The 20,403-nt window shown below is 34.3% G+C and overlaps 1 protein-coding gene and 1 pseudogene across 1 annotated transcript; both read left to right on the plus strand.

The window, feature by feature from the left end:
- Positions 1 to 7,727: 7,727 nt before the first annotated feature.
- Positions 7,728 to 9,372, plus strand: LOC116209887 (heavy metal-associated isoprenylated plant protein 27-like). The gene is made up of 2 exons (XM_031543634.1): positions 7,728 to 7,955; positions 8,796 to 9,372. Exons 1-2 carry the CDS (start codon positions 7,866 to 7,868, stop codon positions 9,180 to 9,182), a joined length of 477 nt encoding a protein of 158 aa, XP_031399494.1. The 5' UTR covers positions 7,728 to 7,865; the 3' UTR covers positions 9,183 to 9,372.
- Positions 9,373 to 19,246: 9,874 nt separating this feature from the next.
- LOC116212072 lies at positions 19,247 to 19,919 on the plus strand (annotated as a pseudogene).
- The last annotated feature ends 484 nt before the right edge of the window (positions 19,920 to 20,403 follow it).

Consider the following 20,403-nt stretch of genomic DNA (forward strand, 5'->3'; position numbering starts at 1 on the left):
AAAATTACAAGTTTAGATGAATTAAGAAGTTTTGCAGAGTGGATTTGTATTGGTATTGGATCGAGAGGTCATGGATTTACACGCACTCTCATTTCAATTTAATTGTCCAAAATATGCCTTAGTTTAAAAATTAACTCTGGAAAATTTTTAGGGAACTTTGAACAAATTTTTTTTGGTGAACTAGGTTTTTTGACGGAGTATTACCTTTTCCAATGAAAAAAGCGAAACATCTTATAGTGATTCTAGCATATAAAATTAAAATTTGCATACATAAAATCTTATAAGACAAAAATTAAAATGTAATTTGCACCAAGTAGCTCTCAGGTCCAAGATCCACCATTGGAAAGGCCTATATATATATATATATTTTTTTTTTTTTTTGACGTAAGAGTACGTCAAAATTTTTGTCAATTATTGATAACAATCCTTTCCCCTCTCTGGTTTCCTACTTAATTATTTCTTTATTTCTTTTTTCTCCAAGAAATTAGATAAACTAAATTATTTTTGTTGGGTGGTCTGAAATTCTGGAGGGTGGAGATCGAGGTGAAGATGGACAGCGATGGTCTCGACTCTACCATTATGTTGCGGGGTGTCCATACGTGAGGTCTGGTGTATGATCCCATTCTCGGAAAAATATCCCTGCAACTCTCTCGACAAAATCCCGTTCCATTGTCAATACGTATCACCTTAATGCTTCGATTGAATTGATTCCGAACGAGATTGCAGAAATTAATCAGAAAGCATTTTGCCTCGGATTTTTCTTCCTGCAGATGCAACCATACTCCTCCACTAAAATCATCCACGATCATCAGAAAATAGTGAGAGCCACAGTGAGACTTAATATAATAGGGTCCCCAAAAATCACAGTGTATTAAAAAAAGGAAGACTCTACTTTATTGAGACTTAAAACAGATTCTGAGCGTGTTTGTTTAGCTTTCATGCATACATCACACTCTTCGTTATTTGAACGATAAGGAATACCATGAAAATTAATCTTCCGAGATAGATGACCTAGTCTTCGAGGTCAGATGTCCGTCCCGGTAGAAACCGCACCACACATAGCTGGAGAAAAAGCCATACAACTCAGACAGTAGACTCCCTCCCACCCCCAAAACTCACCCATTCCAAGTGTTCTCCTCAATGTTCAGTCCTAAATCACACAAAAACCCGAGCAAAAAATTACTTGGCAATTCATCTCCTCAGATAATCGTGCTATGGAAATTAAATTGCAATTAAATGACGGCACAAATAAAACATATGATAATGTTAAAGAATCTGCAACCTTCATTATTCCGGCTTTAGTAGCCTAAACTTCTCTTCCATTCGATATGTGGACTGGAAAATTCTCAATGGGTAGCGGGTTCAAAAGCCAATCGAGACATCCAGTCACGTGCCTCGATGCTCCTGTAACCAATATCCACTCATTATGTAATTTCACAAAATTAGATGCGTTACCAACGAGCCTCTCAGGATTAGTGTTGTCCTCGAGCATACTCAAGAATTTCTGGAAAGCAGTATCTGATAGAGCCTCTATTTGCCCTGCCAACCTACATTGCTTCCCTGCCAGCCTTGTCCCGCGAGTTAATGTCCTGAACCAGTCGCCTGCATGCCTATGCTTAATCCTCAACCATTCTGTCCTTTGGCCAAGAAAACAACCACCTCAGGCACGCTTCCTTCGTTCGTGCAACTGCGTTTTGGCTTTTCTCATTAGCAACCACCTGATAAACCTTATTCATGTTCGGCAATGACTCGATGCTCAATATGGTGGACTGGATGGTGTTGAATTCCGGTGTGAGACCCATCAAAAATTGAAAGACCTTCTCTGTCTCCCTTTATGCAGTGATTATCGATGTCGTCCCACTGGTGCAGATCAGGTTCTCGAGGTAGGTTTCGAGCTCATCCCAAAGAACTTTCAGCTTGCCATAATAATCTCTCACTGTGCGTCCATCTTGCTTGAGGAGACAAATTTCGGATTTGGTCTGATAAATATGGGATTGATGGCCCTACGAGTATCATCTCTTGAGGTCGTCCCAGAGAAGCTTTGCGTCTTGAGCCCCAGTAATCGTTGCTTGAATGTCCTCAGCCACAGTATTAAAAATCCAAACAATAATTGTCGAATTGCAGACCTCCCACCTCTCTCTGAGTTGGTCGTCCTCCTCCGGCTTTATCCGTGTCCTCTTGATGAAAGGCAGCTTGCTTTTCGCTCTAAAAGCACTCAACATGGCCCGGGACCGTATGAGATAGTTGTCTCCCTTCTGAGTGCAGCTGATGAATACTGCTCCCGTGCCATCCGCTGTCCCGAGTTGATAAACGGGTGGCAGCTCCTCCTTTCCGTCATTCTGCCCTAACTCAGAGCCTTTATTCGGGCCCTTCTCCAAATCACCAGTATCAGACATCTTTTCTGTTGATTAATTCACCACTCAGCGTGCGTGAATTGATTCGCTCCCACTGCGTGGGCGCTCTGATACCATGATGAGATTAGAGTAAAAATACTTATATGTATTACTGTGAAGAAGGACAATATGTAAGCAATAGTGTCTATTCAAGAAAGGAAATAAGTAAATTACGGGATTCTAATCCTAAACTACCTTAACATATATGGAAACATAATATACATATTGTAAAACCCCCAATATTCCGTAATAGAAAGCTAAATAAGGAGGGTAGTCTCAGCTATGGGTGTTCGGGTCCGAGTACCCTTTTTTTTCACAATATCCGGACCCCACCCTATAAGGAATAGATTTCAAGATTTTGGAACCGGACTCTACCATGTTAAGTCCTGGAATTGGAACCTACCCAGAACTTGTATTATACCACAGGTTCCAAGTACCCTAATGGAACCTGTAAATTTTTTGTCTCGCTAAATAGAATCGAATATATCTTAACCATAATCAGTAATAACGCAAAATAGAATGTATAGATTTAGATTAATCCACAATACATCTACAACAAATAGTAATATATATCATCAATCCATCCACAAAACTAAACATCTTTAATACGATTAGGCCTCACTGAGGACATACCGAGGTCATCCAACCAAAACTACCAACGATAAGGAATGCGAGGCTTATACTGAGAGAGAGAGACAGAGACAAAGAGGGGAAAATGGTAAAGTAAAAGGGAGAAATATATCTTAATATAATTAGAGGAAATTATTATCAGGTCCGAGTATCGGTTTCGGTTCTGGGTATCCTATATGTAGGAACTGGAACCAAAACTTGTTTTCACCGATTCCTTATTTTAATACTCAGATCCTACTCGATTTTCTCACATTTTTCATTCATGTCCTTTTAGTCATTCCGTTATTGCAATTTGATCACTCGTTTGCTTTTATTTTTCTCTCATTTTGCATTTTTGCTCTGTGGAGTCTATATAAATATTTTTATATAGCATTTCATGCGTGTGTGTATATATATATATATAATAAATTAAAGTATAAAAACTTCTCTTGTGATTTGAACTTGTAACAAATTGCACCATGTAGTTTTTTAGGAACAAATAATATCATGTGGTTCACTTCGTGAAACATAATGGACCTCACCATTGATTTTTTCTTCACGTTTGGTCCTCAAACTTTCAACTTATGTTCAATTTGGTTCTAAAATTCGAAAAAAGAAAAGAGAAAAAAGGGGCTTGGGCCACCGGTCGGCAACTCCGACCCCACCATCAAGGTTGCCGACACCCCCAGAGAGTGCCGGAAACCTTGAGGGTGGGATCAGGATCATTGATTGGTGGCCCTAAACCTCGAATCGGCCGGGATCTCGAGTTCGAGACCTCGGTCAATTCGGGGGCAGGGGCCACTAATCAGCGGCCCCGAACCCACCTCCATGGTCGCCGGCATCTTCTATGGGTGCATGAGACCTCAGTAGTAGGGTCGGAGTCGCCGACCGACGGCCCAGGCACCTCCACCCCCCCCCCCCCCCCCCCCCCCCCCGTTTTTCAAAATTTTAGGACCAAATTGAAAAAAGTTGAAAGTTTGAGATAATAATGACAAAAAAATTGAGAACCAAAAGTAACGAAAGAATTAACAGTGAGATCAATTATTTCTCACGAAGTGAACCACATGATGTTATTTGTCTATAAAAAATTCACATGGTTCAATTTGTCTCAAGTTCAAAACACAAATGAGATTTTTGTATATATGAGTGTATTAATTGATAATTATTATTAATGTTTTATTTGTAGCCTTCTATTATGAACTATGTAACTTATAAGACAAGGAAAACTCTGCCGTTGATTTACCTCCCTAATTAATGAATTTTAACTCAATTACAACTCAATTACACTTCATTTTTCTTCAAATTTAACAACATAATCATGATTATTTTATCTTTTTTTTCTATTTAATAATATATTCTTTCATATATTTTTTCTAACCATTATTACAATCAATTTTTTAATGATAAATCCCCTCACTCCACTCAAGTCTTTCATCAATTCAATAACATAATTATTGTTTTTTGTCTTTTTCTCATTAATAAAATAAATTCTCACACATACTTTTTTTCTCACCATCATTACAATCACACTTGAATATATATACATTAATATTTAAAATGGTAATGAGCTAAACTACACTTCATTACCAAACACCACATTACTAAATCCTAGGAATATTATGTTCTACTTTCGAGTTTATCCCAACATGACCTTATAAGAAATGATGGTGCCACATAAACCGATTTGCATATTTAACGTCCTTATTGTAATCGTTCTTAGTCATTCCTAATTTTTTTATAACCTTAATCTCAGTAACAATTATTAATAATGTCTATTGTTAAATGTGTTCGTGGAGAAGTAAAAATTAGAGCAAAACCCTTCTTTTGTCTTTATGATAGTAGTGATCCATATAGATATATTGAAATCTTTATATTTACAATATCATCTTTTACGACATGAACACTTATTCTAACTTTTAAATTTTATACTATAATTTAAAGAAAAATTTTATTTTGTTACTGTCACCAGTTATCCTAATGTTAAACTTTATTAATTATATATACATGCAAACAGGTTAAATCCCTATCGATGAACATCGATCAAATATCTTTAATTTCCCGGTTCATCTTGTTCTCTTTTTTGTTCTCCATTTTTCATATTTTAAAATGGTTTCTTCACATATGTATCTATCTATCCAATGGTGCTCCTTCAATTCGGTCATGGTGGTTATTAATTGTTCATAGAACACAACCAGAAATCACAATGGCAACTTGGATGCGAGATAATCTTAGCTGGCCAGTGTTAGGCGTGGATCGTTTAAACTCATTAATTTTCACTTGCTTGATCCGATGACTGGACGAGTGCAAATTCCATAGAGAATGTCATACTCAAATTTCGGACTGCAGAATTCGGCCTATGTCGATCAATAATATTGTAAAATTTCATTAGACCTATAAATTATTGGGCCTATTTCCAACTCTCAAAATCGAGTCAGTAAGTGTTTTATCCAATCTCTTATAAACCCGTGAATTTTTCTTTAATTTTTCCGTGTAGGATAATCTCTCTCAACACGCATGTTAAATGACTTACACGAGATATTTATCCGAACCCACGTGTTCGCTCATGATATGGCCACTTGGAGTTCTCCATTTCAGATTAAGATGGGGGTATTAGTGCTAACACGGACCCAATTATCATGCATTTATCGAAACTTGATAGGGAGGCGGATAGGAAATTTCAAAAGCTCCATGATGATTCCGGTACAAAAAGTATCCGGCGCCGAGTTTCCGGATAGCACCGTTTAGCTGGTCCAATCGGCCAACCCGGGGCGATGAGTTCATCTTTGACCAAACAATCCTAACGTGTTAACGAACAGAATCTGAGGATTCTATTAAATACTACCACGAGAATTTCCAAAAAATTTTACCATTTCTAAACACATTAATATTGGAGAATTCCGAGTCTAATTTAATAAGATAGAAATCTTACTGGTAGCTAATAAAGGTATTCGGATAATTTTATAAATGCGGGTCGAATTTAGAGCATTTTAGTTACTCGGCAAAAGCGTGCGTCACTAATTTACACCATCATTAGTAATTATACATTAATATTAGTTTCTTTTATTAATATTAGTTGAATTAAAAAGAAAAAAATCTGTAAGTCAAATAGAAAGATGTACTCATTTCTTAATTTTGTACCCTTATTTTATTTTATTATTATTATTTTGGGCATAGATCATCAAAATAGAGCTTTTGTTCGGAAATATCATGGTATTTTATTTTGATGGTATCATTTGATTAACTTAAAACAAAAGTTTGTATGAGGAGTTAAAAAGAAAGTTGTAAAAGTGTGGACCCAAAAGAACATAACCGATGGTCGATGGCCCCACAATTTCGAGGTGCCAAGCATGATAACAGAATTCCAAAACGAGGTGAAAGTTACTATAGGGAGTTAATTGATCTGAGCAGAAAATAGAGGGATCGGAAGGTAAAATTTTCCTCCCAGACATTAACGTCCCTGGGAAGGAAGGAAGTTTCGGAGAGGCAGGGGAATGGAAAGGATAAGTAATTGGTCGGTTTTAACATTATCCTCATCCCCACCGCCTTCTCAATCCCCACGACGGTCGGTCCAACGCGCTCCCCAAACAGTCAGACCGACAGTTGCCCATCGTCAAACGTCAATTCAATTCCCCATCCAACAGAGAACCGAAACGGGATATATTTTTAAATTTCACTGATAAGAAACGCAATCAATAAATCGTATTATTTTCAAAGTTATTTGGAAGTATTTTAAGGTCAAAAAATTAGTGCTCGGGCATAGTTATTTCCGAAAGAAAAAGGTATGTAGTCATTGGCTCACTCATTCCTTACATTGGAGAGTAGAAATTATGAACTCGATTCTCGGCGATGAAACTTCTCATATCCTTTCTTTTCTCTTTTTTCTTTATTCATCACTCCATGTTCATAAGACCAACAGCTACCGATCTTTCTAGGTTTGAGCCTGACCCAAGGAGTAAAACTTTCTAATCGTAGTTCGGTTATTAAAAATTTTTAATCGCGAATTCTTTCTTTTCACAAGATTTAAATTTAAAACTTTTCTAAAAAATGGCATCAAACCATCCGAATCAACTCATATAGACTTTTATATTCGTTATTTTTTTAGTAATATTTTCATATTCTTTATTTAGATTTTATCATCCGCTTATTCGATTCATCAACTTCTCCTATTGCCAGAAAATTGTTATGAACTTCCCCTGTTTATTTTCGCTGTCAGTAACTGTGTCCAGAAATCCAATAGCTTCCAATTTATTCAGGCCTATGCCAGTTCTACTCAAGGAGAAAAAATTTTCAATCATAGTAATTGATCCATAAAAACCTCAAATTGTAAATTTTTTTTATTTACAGAATCGAAATTCATAATTTTACTTAAAGGAAATAGGCTCCGAACCATTCAAATCGACTAATATTAATTTTTATATCCTTAATTTAGATTCATTATCCGCTTAGTTCCCTCATGAACTTCCTTTTTTACAAGAGAAATGTTATGAACACCTTCCGATGTGACCGAAACAAAAAGGGCAAAAAAACTAGGAGAAAATTTTCTTTTCAAATTTCAATCGATGAGCTCAGCATTCTAGTCATCATCGGTCGGAGTCGGTTCTCGTCTCAATTTAAAGGAGACATGGGCCGCCATAAAGCCCATGTGTCCGCTTGACACGTGTCCCTCAGCCCCCGACACCGTTGCGGCGCTGTCCGGTCTCTCCCGCTCTGTCTATTTATACGGAGCTGCCCCAGTCGACTTTTCTCCAACGAACGCGCATACACACACTCACTCAAACACAAACGCATTACTTAACAGTTTCCGCCTTCTATTTTTTTTGTGAGAAATCATCATTCGTCTCGTGCAAGAAGAAGAAAAGGCAGATGGGGATTTTGGATTACGTTACAGACGTCTGTGAGCTGTCTCACGGCCGCAGCAGCAGGAGGAAGCTCAAGAAGCTCAAACAACTTCAGGTAATTTAACTGAACTGATCGTTATCAATACCCCCAACAAGATATTGCGTCAGTTTGCTGCTCTGCAGGGTTCATTCTTCGTCTATTTTGAGCTAGTAAAACATAAATACAGTTTGTTACGTTTGGTTTTTCGAGTGTTGTTTAACGAACTTGCGGAAAAAAAAAAAACTGCAGAGGAGCTCCTGTTAATCAATTTGGTGGGCGCAACAGTTTTCGTCATTCAATGTCCATAACTTGATCAGTGTTTTTCCTCGTCATATGTATACCTTCTGATGGGACTATGAAGGAAGTTCATTGGAGGCCATGAGCCAAATTAGTATAGTTTTTTTTTAAAAAAATTCCACTCTGAATCTTCTAATTTTAACGGTTTTATTACGAGCATCGGACCGTCTAGGTATTCATATCAGATTTTCTCCCGTGGAAGTCATTGAGCCGGAGTAATTTTTTCCCATATGTACATGGAGGAGCATACTCAGGCTAGTTCTTCATGAATATACTCGGCTTTAAATTCTTTTTTTTTTTCGGTGTATACATATTTAGAAGTCTATTGATCCCGATTAATCCAGTTCGAATCGGGTCCCTTCATTCCCGGAGTGGATGGAGATTTTTGTAAATTTTAATGTACATATTCAAAAGTCCATTGGTCCCAGTTAACCCATTTCAAGCCAGGTCCCCTCGTTTCTGGAGTGGATGGAGTGATATTAGTACGTCAAATTTTTGTCAATTATTGATAACAGTCCTTGTCCCTCTACGGTTTTCTGCATAGTAATTTCTTTTTATCTTTTTTCTCCGAGAAATTAGATAAACTAAATTATTTTTGTTGGGTGGTCTGATATTCAGACCGTGGAGATCAAGGTGAAGATGGACTGTGGGGGATGCGAGCGTCGGGTTCGAAAATCAGTGGAAGGGATGAGAGGAGTGACCAAGGTGGAGGTGGAGCCTAAGCAGAGCAAGCTCACGGTGATCGGGTACGTGGACCCGAATAAGGTCCTGCGCCGGGTCCAGTATCGCACGGGCAAGGTGGCCACCTTCTGGCCCTACGTGCCCTACGATCTTGTGGACCATCCATACGCCCCGGGGGCATACGACAGGAAGGCTCCTCCCGGGTATGTGCGGAACGTGATCCAGGACCCGCAGGCATCTTCACTCGCCCGTGCTAGCTCATTCGAAGTCAAGTACACGACCGCGTTCAGTGATGAAAATACTAATGCCTGTTCGGTCATGTGATTCGGAATTAAGTACTCAAGAGAAAATGTGTAATGTATTTGTATTGTAGATCTGGCATACGGTAAACAAAGTGGTTACTAAATCTTGTGATGTGCTTATGTAAATTAATTTGGGTTACCAAGCAGCAAAGAATTTTCATTTTTTTTTTGGTGTTGTAAATTTTACGAAATTAATTTTTTTTTTATATTTATTGTTTCTTTTGTGTATAATTTTTACATTTATTTATTTTTTACAAGTTAGTTGAGGTGAGGGTTCGTTTTCCTTCGCTTAAAGTGGTTTCCCAATATCCACTTTGAGCAAAGGAAATAAATCAGAGATCAATAGTGTAGTTAGCACTTATTGTAATTTTGTCTTAATTATTATATAGTTATAAAAAAGTTTTTTTCAATGAAATTAGGGAAGTCGTAGCTCATTTCAAAAAATTAATTCTTATCTAGATTAATTTGGTCTACGTAATGAGATGCTTTGGACAAATTTCTTTCACAGTAGATATAATTAATCTGTTTTGTGAGAACTAACTTCTACAGGGGATCTCATTTTTGTGGTAGAATTGTGGCAACTATTAAAGGTTGTTTACTGTTATTTGGGTAGATCATTATAGACATTTTTAAATTTTAGAAATGCTATTTTTTAAAAAAAAGTAGAAGAATTCTTTTAATCTCATATCTGATTATATCGTAATAAAATTATTATCCATTAAGAGAATTATTAAAAGAATCTTTAGGAGGATTTGTCAAAAAGAATTTGAACTTGGATTCAGGTATATTAGGAAAATACAAGAAGTTTATTTTTGCTTGATAATCTTATATATTAGGCTTTGTGCTTTAAACGAGTGGGAAAATTGATGTCCAAGATTGACGTGTTGGAAGATTCTAGGGCAGCTGTAATCCTGTTTTAGTTCTAGAATATTAAAGGGCGACAGTATCCATAATTTTGTCTTATATTACTGTTTGGTAGTAGATTTATTTGAGTACGAGTGGCTACGTTATCTAGAAGTGTGTGGTAACTATCATGAAAGAAAAAAGTGTTCACTGTTTGGATGATGTGTCAGCGCAGCTGTGTTCGTACACATTCCAATTTGGGATCTTTGGTTCTTCTTTCTATACCGATAAGGGCATATATTTGAGGTGTTTGGTCAATTAAACGAGACCCTAATATGCGTTATGTATTGTTGTTCATAATTTAAGAATCTTTGTACGTGGTATAATAATTTCTGATCTGTATAGATATGCTACGAAAGGTTTTCGTTAGTGTGAAATGAAAGTAAGGAAATGATGGGACGGGAGAGTGAAAAGAAAGGAAATGATGACTGGAGAGAGAAAAAAAGAGGGAGTGAGAAAGTTGATGATTGATGAATATGGAAACCCATCAATTTATCATTAACTTATTTCTTAATCTAAGTATATGTAACTATTGATTTTCTTTTTTGTCGAATATAACTATTAATTGATTATATTAGTTTGTAATGTATTAGCTCTCAGGCATACGCGTAGTGCGCGATTACTTTTGTATTTTTATACAATCTTGATTATGATATTCAAGGAAAACAAGTTAGATTTATGGGAATAATGATTTATCTTTGTATATATTTAGTAGTTAAAACTTTGTTATTTCGTTATCTTTAGGAATTCATAAGTTTAGTTATAGTCCTTCTAGGATCGATTTTCTTCTATTGGGAAATGTGATAGGAGTCACCACACTGTCTTTGGATTTCTTAAAATTGCATTTCGGCCCCACAATTCACCCGGGAAAGAAAGTGACCGATTTTTTTGTTTTTTCGTTTCATAAAAATTGGAGAATACATATATATATATATGTATATGTATAGAGTGTTGTTTTACAGCAGATCAAACTATAGAAAATATAAAAGCGGTTACGAGACTCCAGCTAAATAATAGTATAATATAGAAAATAAAATCAGATAAGATAAAACTGAAAAAGAAAAGTTCATCAATAGTTTTTTTTCTACTGTTTTCAGCGAGGATGATGTCATTTATGCATGGCGCATACGTTATCAGTGCAGGATATCCTTCCTACTGCTCAGAGAAGAAAACATCATCATGTCGCAGTTTGATTAGTACTCATCTTCATCTTTTAGTTTGTCTTAAAAAACATTTATAGTTTTGCAAATTTCATATAAGATTGGAAGTTTGGAAAGACCGTGGCACTTTTTCATTGCCCTGCATTCATCATCCTTGGCGGGATGAATCGAGGAGAAGATTAAGGGCGGCAGTCGCCCATTATAATTTTCACACCTTAAGAAAACTAGCCAATGGATTTACACATTGCGTGAATTTTTCATATGTGAAAATTTTCTCATTTGATTGATAATGGGCTTACAAAATAACTCAAAAAAATTATCCGTTTTATAATAATAATTATTATTATTATATTTTCTCAACAATTATCCCATTTGATTGATAACGGGGTTACAAAATAGTATTATCACATTTGATATTGGACTTTCGAAGTAGTAATAGTAATTATTATTTGATAGTATTAATAACCAACAAATTATCCATTTTCTAATAATAATAATAATAATAATAATTCCCTATCAATTATCCCATTTGATTGATAATGGGCTTACGAAATAGTAGTAATAATAATAATAATTTATTAAATGAGGCATTTCAATAATCGTTGAATGAGAGGCCTCCATTTGTAAATTTTATATAAGCGGCAAAGAATGGTGAATGTCCCAACAATCATATATTATATATAAAAATAATAATATTTTGGGATAATAGCGCCATATAGCCTAACGTTTGAAGAAATTCTTAGTTCTAGTCCAAACTTGATTTTTTACCCGAGATATCCCAACGTTAACGTATTGGTTTCAAATCTATCCCGACGCTAACTTTCCGTCCAAAATTGACGGAATTGCACACGTGGCGCTATTAATCATAATATTTTTTTAGCAATTATCCCATTTGGTTGATAATGGACTTACAAAATATTAATAATAACAATAATAATAATGATAATTAAAAATGTGAATCTTACAGAAGTTATATGTTTTCGCACTTACGGACACCATCTGTTGTGTTTTGGTCCCTAGATACACCAATTATGCCTTTTTCGATTTCTTCCCATGTGAAAAGATGTAAGAGACAAAAACTTCCCCACCCCTCTCAGTTGTCTCGACCAATACTACTGCACATCTTCGCCACATGTTCCCTTGGTCAGTTTTATAATTCCATTTTTTATCCCTCTCTTTTGCACGGTTTTATTTGCTCCTCGATACTCATCCCGCCCTCTCTCCACTCTCCAGAAACCATCTCCGATGCTTCATCAGTTGTCTGTCTTCTGCTTTCTTTCTTAATGATCAGCTGCTCCACCTTCGACCGTTGCCACCACCATCACCACCACCACGTACCTGGCCCTCCTTCTGGGACAAAAGTAAAATTAATTTTCTATAAATAAATAGAGCCTTAAGATTTAGTATGATACTGCTTCTCTCTTCATAATCTTTCTTGTTTGCAATAATTCTCTCTATTCTACTCATAATCTCTCTCCTCTGCCACCTCTCTTTTACGATTTTTACACTTCTCGTGTTCATGTGGAAGTACCCCAATTGAAATCATCTGATACACTTAATGTTCTATCAAATGCAATATATTTCTACCACTACATGCACTTTTGATAGGACGTTTTATATGTCATACTATGTTTTTTCCTTCAATTTGCACTAGTGATTGGATTAGCTTATATATTGTTTCAGTAAGATTGCTTCAGATTGAATACTTCTATTCGATTATTTCATTTTTTTTTCCTTTTAACTTTCATACGTGTGGGTGAACATCTTGTCTTGCCAATGGGTAATTTCGTAAGAGATTATTAGACCACAAATGGCCGATAAAAGGATTAATGGTACAATCCTAAGTCATCAAAGGTATGTAAGACTACTTAAAAGTTGCTTTGATGCCTTCTAAGTTATCAGCTCTAAAAATTGTTGGAATCTAATATTGCTCATTGGTCAGGTTATTTTCTTCAAAAATTAAAAAAGAACTCTAAAAGATTTGACACGTAGTTTCTTGTTTTTGTGAAGTGCAATAAAATATAGTTGTTAGCATATAAATCTGACATTTGGGAGAAATATTAATCTTGCTAAGGTGAAGATGGTGCATGGCATGATCTTTGTCCTCCCCCCTCCTTCCTTTCTAGGCGGAGAACTGTCAACATTATTCATGAGACCCCAGAAATTCTTTCACTATGAGGAACCACATCTGCACCTTTTCTTATGGACCAGTGAATTTACACGTGTGTTGCATGTGAAATATTCTTTGATAAAGTTAAAATACACAATATTCTAATGACATAATATATACTTGTAAAAGAATTCAAGAATTAATGGGCCACAAGATGTATATGAGTTTAAAATCAAGAAAAACTCTTTAAAAAAAGAAATACATAAATCATAAGTAAATTAATAATATCTCATTTTAAATGGTTTTCTGATCATTTCTAATTGGAAATTTGATCTTGCTTTAATTTATAAATAAATAAAATAAAATAAAAAGTAGTTCATGACCAAAAAAGCAAAAAAATGCCTTTTTTATTATTTCTAGAGCGAATTTTTTTAATTGCATGAAAATTTACAACTTATGAGTTTCGTATCATGTCTAGTATGTCATCACTTTCCTGTCAATTTTAATGAATTTTTCTAACATGACATTAATATTGCAGGCATGACACATGGAAATCTACCAAGTGGGCCATATGGATATTTAAATGTTGAATTGAAAATAAAAATTATTAAAAGTAATTAATAATATTCACAAAAAAATATTGCATCTAATTTAATAAAATAAATAAATAAATAATATTAATTTCTAGGGAAACGTATACGCACATTTTAACTCATATTTTATATCTCGTTCCTCCATCAATTCATATGTGGTCAACTCCAGTCTACTTTTTACTTATTGTTTTTCAACCCCCACCTTATCTTTATCTCAAACTAAGTTATTTAACTTTTCTTTCACTAAAAAAATATTTTTTTTTCAATTTTCATCTCAATTTTTATAATTTTTCAATAACAGCACAACTATGCATAATTACAAATGGTATATAATGATGAAAATAGAAAGGCAACGTTTTAAGCTATGTTGTTTTTATATTGCACGTTGTGCTGGATCAGAGTCTAGTGTATGAATAATAAAAATTTGATAAGTATGATTAAAATAATAGAAATGCTTTTAAAGAAAATGAAATTAAAGCATTCAAAAAAAATATTTCAAGAAACTATTTCCAGTTGATATATTTATGACTTGATCTTCCATTTCAATAGAATAACCTAAAAAATAGTTAAGTGAATTTAAATTTTGCATAAAAGTTTACAAAATAATTAATAGAAATATTATTTTCACAAATAGTCTTGCAATGACATTGATAACTCGAAAATTCAAAAAAATCTGACCCAAATTGATAAAAAAAAATTCCAAAAATTAAAGACATGGTCTTAAGTTTTATAGAAAGAAAATAGGAAGGAAGTTGATCAAACCTGATTTTTATAAATTTTTTATAGTAATTCATATTAGATATTATAATTTATACTTAACAAATAAAATAAAAAACAAATAATATGCTTTAGATCCCACATAAGGCACAAGAGTAAATTTAATTTTAGTTGCAAACTGATAAGTTGTATTGATAATCAATATTAGATTTATGCTGGAAGCAACTTATCTCTCCCTTTTTTCACAAGTACACTTGAGGAGCAATGACGAAAATGCACCTAGAGCTCGTGAAGGGAGAACATTGACAGCATGAAGACTCTATACTTGTGCAATATTGTTAGAAAGTGGTGATGGTAGATGCTACAATGGCAATGGATAGAACGACACCCGATGTCTACAAACAAAAAAAAAGAATAAGAATGGGGAGAAAAGAAGAAACCCACATAAGAGATAACAAAATAAAATAAAAAGAAATTAATGATATGATATCTCTTTTTTAAGAAATTATTTTTCTCCTTCTTCTTTTTTATTCTAAAATTTGTTGATATATTATTTGAATTTCTTCAGTATTTTCAAAAGGAATTACTCACAGGCTGTATGTCAGTAACTCATCAGAAAATATCCATTTCTAAAATAATTTTTGGAAATTATTAATATAAATTTTGAAAACCTATCCATACAAATGTAAGTAGGAAAGGGGAGAGAGGGATCATGGGTGCTGAATGGAGAATTTATTTCATATTTGATATGCTCGTTAAAGTGAATAATTATGGAAAAAAAAACATGCTAGGTAGATTTTATAGTGAAAAAGTATGAAAGGATGCTTTGAAATCAAAAGGTCATGAGAAAAAATTAAGAATAAGTTGGTTTGTGAAACATGAAAAAAGAAAATAAAAGGGTTATGGTAGAAGAAAGAGAATGCGATAAATTTTTTTCAAGGATTAGCAAAGTCAAAGAATAAAAGGTAATTAAAAGGAGAAGTAATTAAAAATCGAAAATGAAAATTGAAAAGAACACAAATGTAAATAGGAAAGGGGAGAGAGGAACCGTGAGCATTGAATGGAGAAGCTATTTCATGTTTGATACGATCGTCGGAGTGAATAATTATGAGAAAGAACATGCTAAGTAGTTTTTATGAAGAAGTATGAAAATGTGTTTGAAATCGAAAGGTCATGAGAAAAAATACATATAAGTTAGTTTTCATTTTAAAACGAATGAAAAGATGCCATGCTATTAAAAAGATGTGATGTTTAGTAGCATTTGTATTATTTGAGTAAATGGTAAAATATTTATTTACCAAGGGCAAAAAGGAAAATAAAATTGGAGAAACACTTTTGAAAGTGTCAATTTTAGAGAAGATGTGCAAAGTTTAACTCGGTTGATGCAATATATGATAGAACACGTGATGCAACAAATAGTGAGAATGAGCGATGAATCGAGAGAAAAAGTCATACTAACATAACACATCAAAAGCGTGTGAGTACAAGATATAAAAAAAAATATAGGAATTCATGAAGGATACAGATATTTTTTTTGAACAAAAATTGAGAACACGAGAAGTTTTGAAAACAACCACGAGACTTATGCCGAAAGAGATAAAGAATATGAACTTGTCGGGACAACAAATATTGAAAACAAACATATGTTGTAACAAAATTTTGAAAAATATAAATCGTTATGAAATAATAATAGAACACATACCTATAATGAATGGCTAATTCAATTGAGAGAGATGTCAGATAAAACGTCCAAAATGAGCAATGAATAGAAAGAGCCAATATATATATAATTATATATAGTGAATATGTGCGACCAAAAGTCACAAGCTGAAAATGTACGGAAAAAAAGTCACGAGGGTGTAGGAGTATTTTTTAAATAATGAAAAATGGAGAAACTTTTCATAATTTTATATAAAGTATAGATGTTTTGACATAAATATTTTATTTAACTCTTATCAGAAATTGTGCTTATTGGAGAGGTTGATATATATGAAAAGGGGATGTAGCATAACTAAAAGGTTCCAAGTTGACACTTAGTGAGACTATTTGTACTCCTTCATATTATCTAAGAGGATTTCTATTTCATTGTATTAAACCCGTGGCCCTCTTTGTTAATATACAAGTTTTACAAGAAATTATAAGCAAAATGGTAAGTGATTGCATTTCTTGGACATGTAATGCTCCCCCAGAATATGTAGTCATGATATAAGAAAAAACATTTCAAGCAAAAAAAAAATGAATAATTTTACTTTTGCTCACATCCTTGAAGTACGCGAACAAGATGATTTGATGACATATGATACCTTACATTATGTGTTGAACAACTTTTGCTCTGAAGTATCTTATAGTTTTATCTTCTTTTATTGTTATAAATTTTTAAAAAATTATAAATTGTAAAATAATAATCAGATGATGAAAATTTTAATTATACTTTTCATGTAAGACATCTTCCACGTGCAATGCATGTGACCTTCAACTAGTGTAATTTAAATATTCAGGATTGTTGATAACAGTATCATCTCCCTGGCAGCTACAGCTTGGATTGCGAAAATCATGATATAGGTAAGAGTTCTAAGCTTTATTACTGGTTTGAGTTGTGTGGTCATAGTAATCTGATTGTGATGCTTGCTTAGTATAGTGAATTCATACTTGCTTAGGCTAAGCTTTTCTTAAGTTCTACAAACTCTAGAATATGATTTTCTTTTGACCCTTTAACAATGTGGAGAGAAGTTTTATCTAAGTTTAATTTAAGTAAGTACTATTTTTGCAGTAGTATTGTTGAAAATATATAATTAATACTTAAACTTTGCTCCAAGAAATTAGAGATAACAGGCTTTTAAGCATTATAAAATAATTTTTATGTTATATTTATATCCCACGTGAAAAACGGAAGACAGGAGAAAATTTCGTAACTTTAACCCTCATACTCATTTAACCATGTTGATGTTTCAATTTAGATATTTGAGTGCCTACTTATTATTTCACATATTTAAAAAGAATGCAAATGCCTATTCATAAGAGTCCATTCTAAAGAGACTCTGCTGAACAAGTTATGCATACATGATGTGGAGGGAAAGAAATGCAAGAGTTTTGCAAAGAATAAGAACTGAGAGGCTCGTGTAATTTTTTTTTTAAATTACCTTCTTAAAGATTCTTTACAATTACGAGAGTAGATGTAATTAATAAGTCCAGATTTTGTGTCGTGTTGGATCAATTATTGGACTGTGTAAATAGTTTAAAAGTTAAATAAAGTCGAGCTTATATATCTTAGAATCCGCACGAATATATTGTATCATCCGATAATTGGACTCTGATATGGTTAATGTAGAACTCTTGTAAATTGGAATATTCATCCAATTATTGCATGGATTTGTTGGGTGAGAATTTTTTTGAAATGTGATTTTTCAATTTTGAACCGTAGCAACGCGCGGTTGATCTAGACTAGTATATATAGTTTTAGTGGGTCCTCCGTCCGCATGCCTAAATGGATGGAGAAGATCATACTACTGCCATTTCAGGACCCGCTTACTTGTTAACTTAGTACTTACCTGATAAATTAATGACTAGCAGATATAGACCGCTTTAAATATTTTCTTTTGGGCCATTTTTTTATCTAAGCTAGCTTAGATACAAAAGAAAAGCCCATTGGCGGATCCAACATTTAGTGGGTCAATTGACCCCACTAAATTTTGAAAAAATTATACTAAAGTACCTATATTTGTAAATATATATTTTTATTTTACTGCAAAAGGTGCTTATAAGGTCTCCTTAAATCGTGATGTAAAATGCAAATTGAACCCACTTTCTTCTTCCACTCTCCCGCATAGGAGGAAGGACGTAAAAGTTGGGGTCAACTCAAAAAAAGAAAATCACACAAATCTCCTTTTCGGAAAAACAAACCTAAGATCTTTTAATATATTTAGATTTTGCGGTTGAATTTTTATTTTCATTCTCATATCAAATATTCTCTAACATGCAAACAAATGAAGGAAATCTTTCGAAACGGACTTCACTGGGAATTTTTTCCCACAAAACAAGTACATATTAAAAATTAAAATAGTGTAGTAAATAATAAAGTTACAAGTTTAGATGAATTAAGAAGTTTTGCGGAATGGATTTATATTGGTATTGGATCGAGAGGTCATGGATTTACATGCACTCTCATTTCAATTTAATTGTCCAAAATATGTCTTAGTTTAAAAATTAACTCTGGAAAATTTTTATTGAACAAATTTTTTTTGGAGAACTAGGTTTTTCGACGGAATATTACTTTTTCTAATGAAAAAAGCAAAATATCTTATAGTGATTCTAGCATATAAAATTAAAAATTGTATAAATAGCATCTTATAAGACAAAAATGAAAATGTAATTTGCATCTAGTAGCTCTCGGGTCCAGATCCGCCATTGACAAAGCCTATATATATACCTATACATATATTTTTGACGTAAGAGTACGTCAAAAGTTTTGTCAATTATTGATGACAATCGTTGCCCCTCTCTGGTTTTCTACTTAATTATTTCTTTATTTCTTTATTTCTTTTTTCTCCGAGAAATTAGATAAACTAAATTATTTTTGTTGGTTGGTCTGAAATTCTAGACGGTGGAGATCAAGGTGAAGATGGACTGCGAGGGATGCGAGCGTCGGGTTCAAAAATCAGTGGAAGGGATGAAAGGGTGACCGTGGAGCCGAAGCAGAGCAAACTCACGGTGATCGGGTACGTGGACCTAAAGAAGGTCCTGCACCGGGTCCGGTATTGCACAGGCCAGGTGGCCGACTTCTGGCCCTACACGACCTACGATCTTGTGGACCATCCATACGCCCCAGGGGCATATGACAAGAAGGCTTCTCCCTGGTATGTGTGGAACGTGATCCAAGACCCACAGGCATTCACACGCCCGTGCTAGCTCGTCCGAGGTCAAGTACACTTCGCCATTCGGCGACAATAATCCTAAGGAACTCTGCAACTACAGAACAATTCATCACGAAACTCCACATCCTCTACACAAAATTCACATTCAGAACTGGTAATTGTGATCTCTTAGTATAAAAGAAGCATGTATCCACGCTACTCGCAGTACTACTAAACTTATCTGTTATCCTTATAGTTCGTTCTATGTTTGAATATTAATGTATTCTCGCAAATAGGTATAATAATCTCATAAATTTTGAAAATGGCCGTGATAGTGCAAAATTAGAACACCGGGAAATACCGCCAGTGTTGGGGGATTTGTCACTGGTCCAACCACACCCTCAAGGCAGCCTAGATCATAGTTGACTTCAAGGGTGGATAGAAGGAGGCTAAAATGCACGACAAGAGCCAAACTGTTAAATATATAATTAGTTTAAGCCCATAAAGAAACAAACCGTTAATAGTATTGATAACCTTGACACACGATGCATTATTGTTTAGGTATACTTACTTATATTAATTAATTGATTAATTAATCTGTTTGGTATAACAAACTAAGTGAGTCCTTACTGTATTAATTTTAGTACTTATAAAGATGCGACAACATCATCATCTCCTGCAGATTCTCAGAAATCCTTATCAAATTGACTTACACCCCAATGATCTTACGCGTAACTCATTTGATCGGTCCATCTATGGAATGCGAATAGAATTGATAGGTTTGGTTATAACATGAATGGCGGGCAGTTTTCATGTCAATCTGATAGGTCCGTTCCCAAACGGCCACTTACAAATTTGCCACCAAAACAAGAATGGGCTTCAGTTCCCGAGCCAACTGTCTTGGCCCAAT

The sequence above is a fragment of the Punica granatum genome, chromosome 6 (assembly GCF_007655135.1).
Source record: "Punica granatum isolate Tunisia-2019 chromosome 6, ASM765513v2, whole genome shotgun sequence".
NCBI classification, from domain to species: domain Eukaryota; kingdom Viridiplantae; phylum Streptophyta; class Magnoliopsida; order Myrtales; family Lythraceae; genus Punica; species Punica granatum.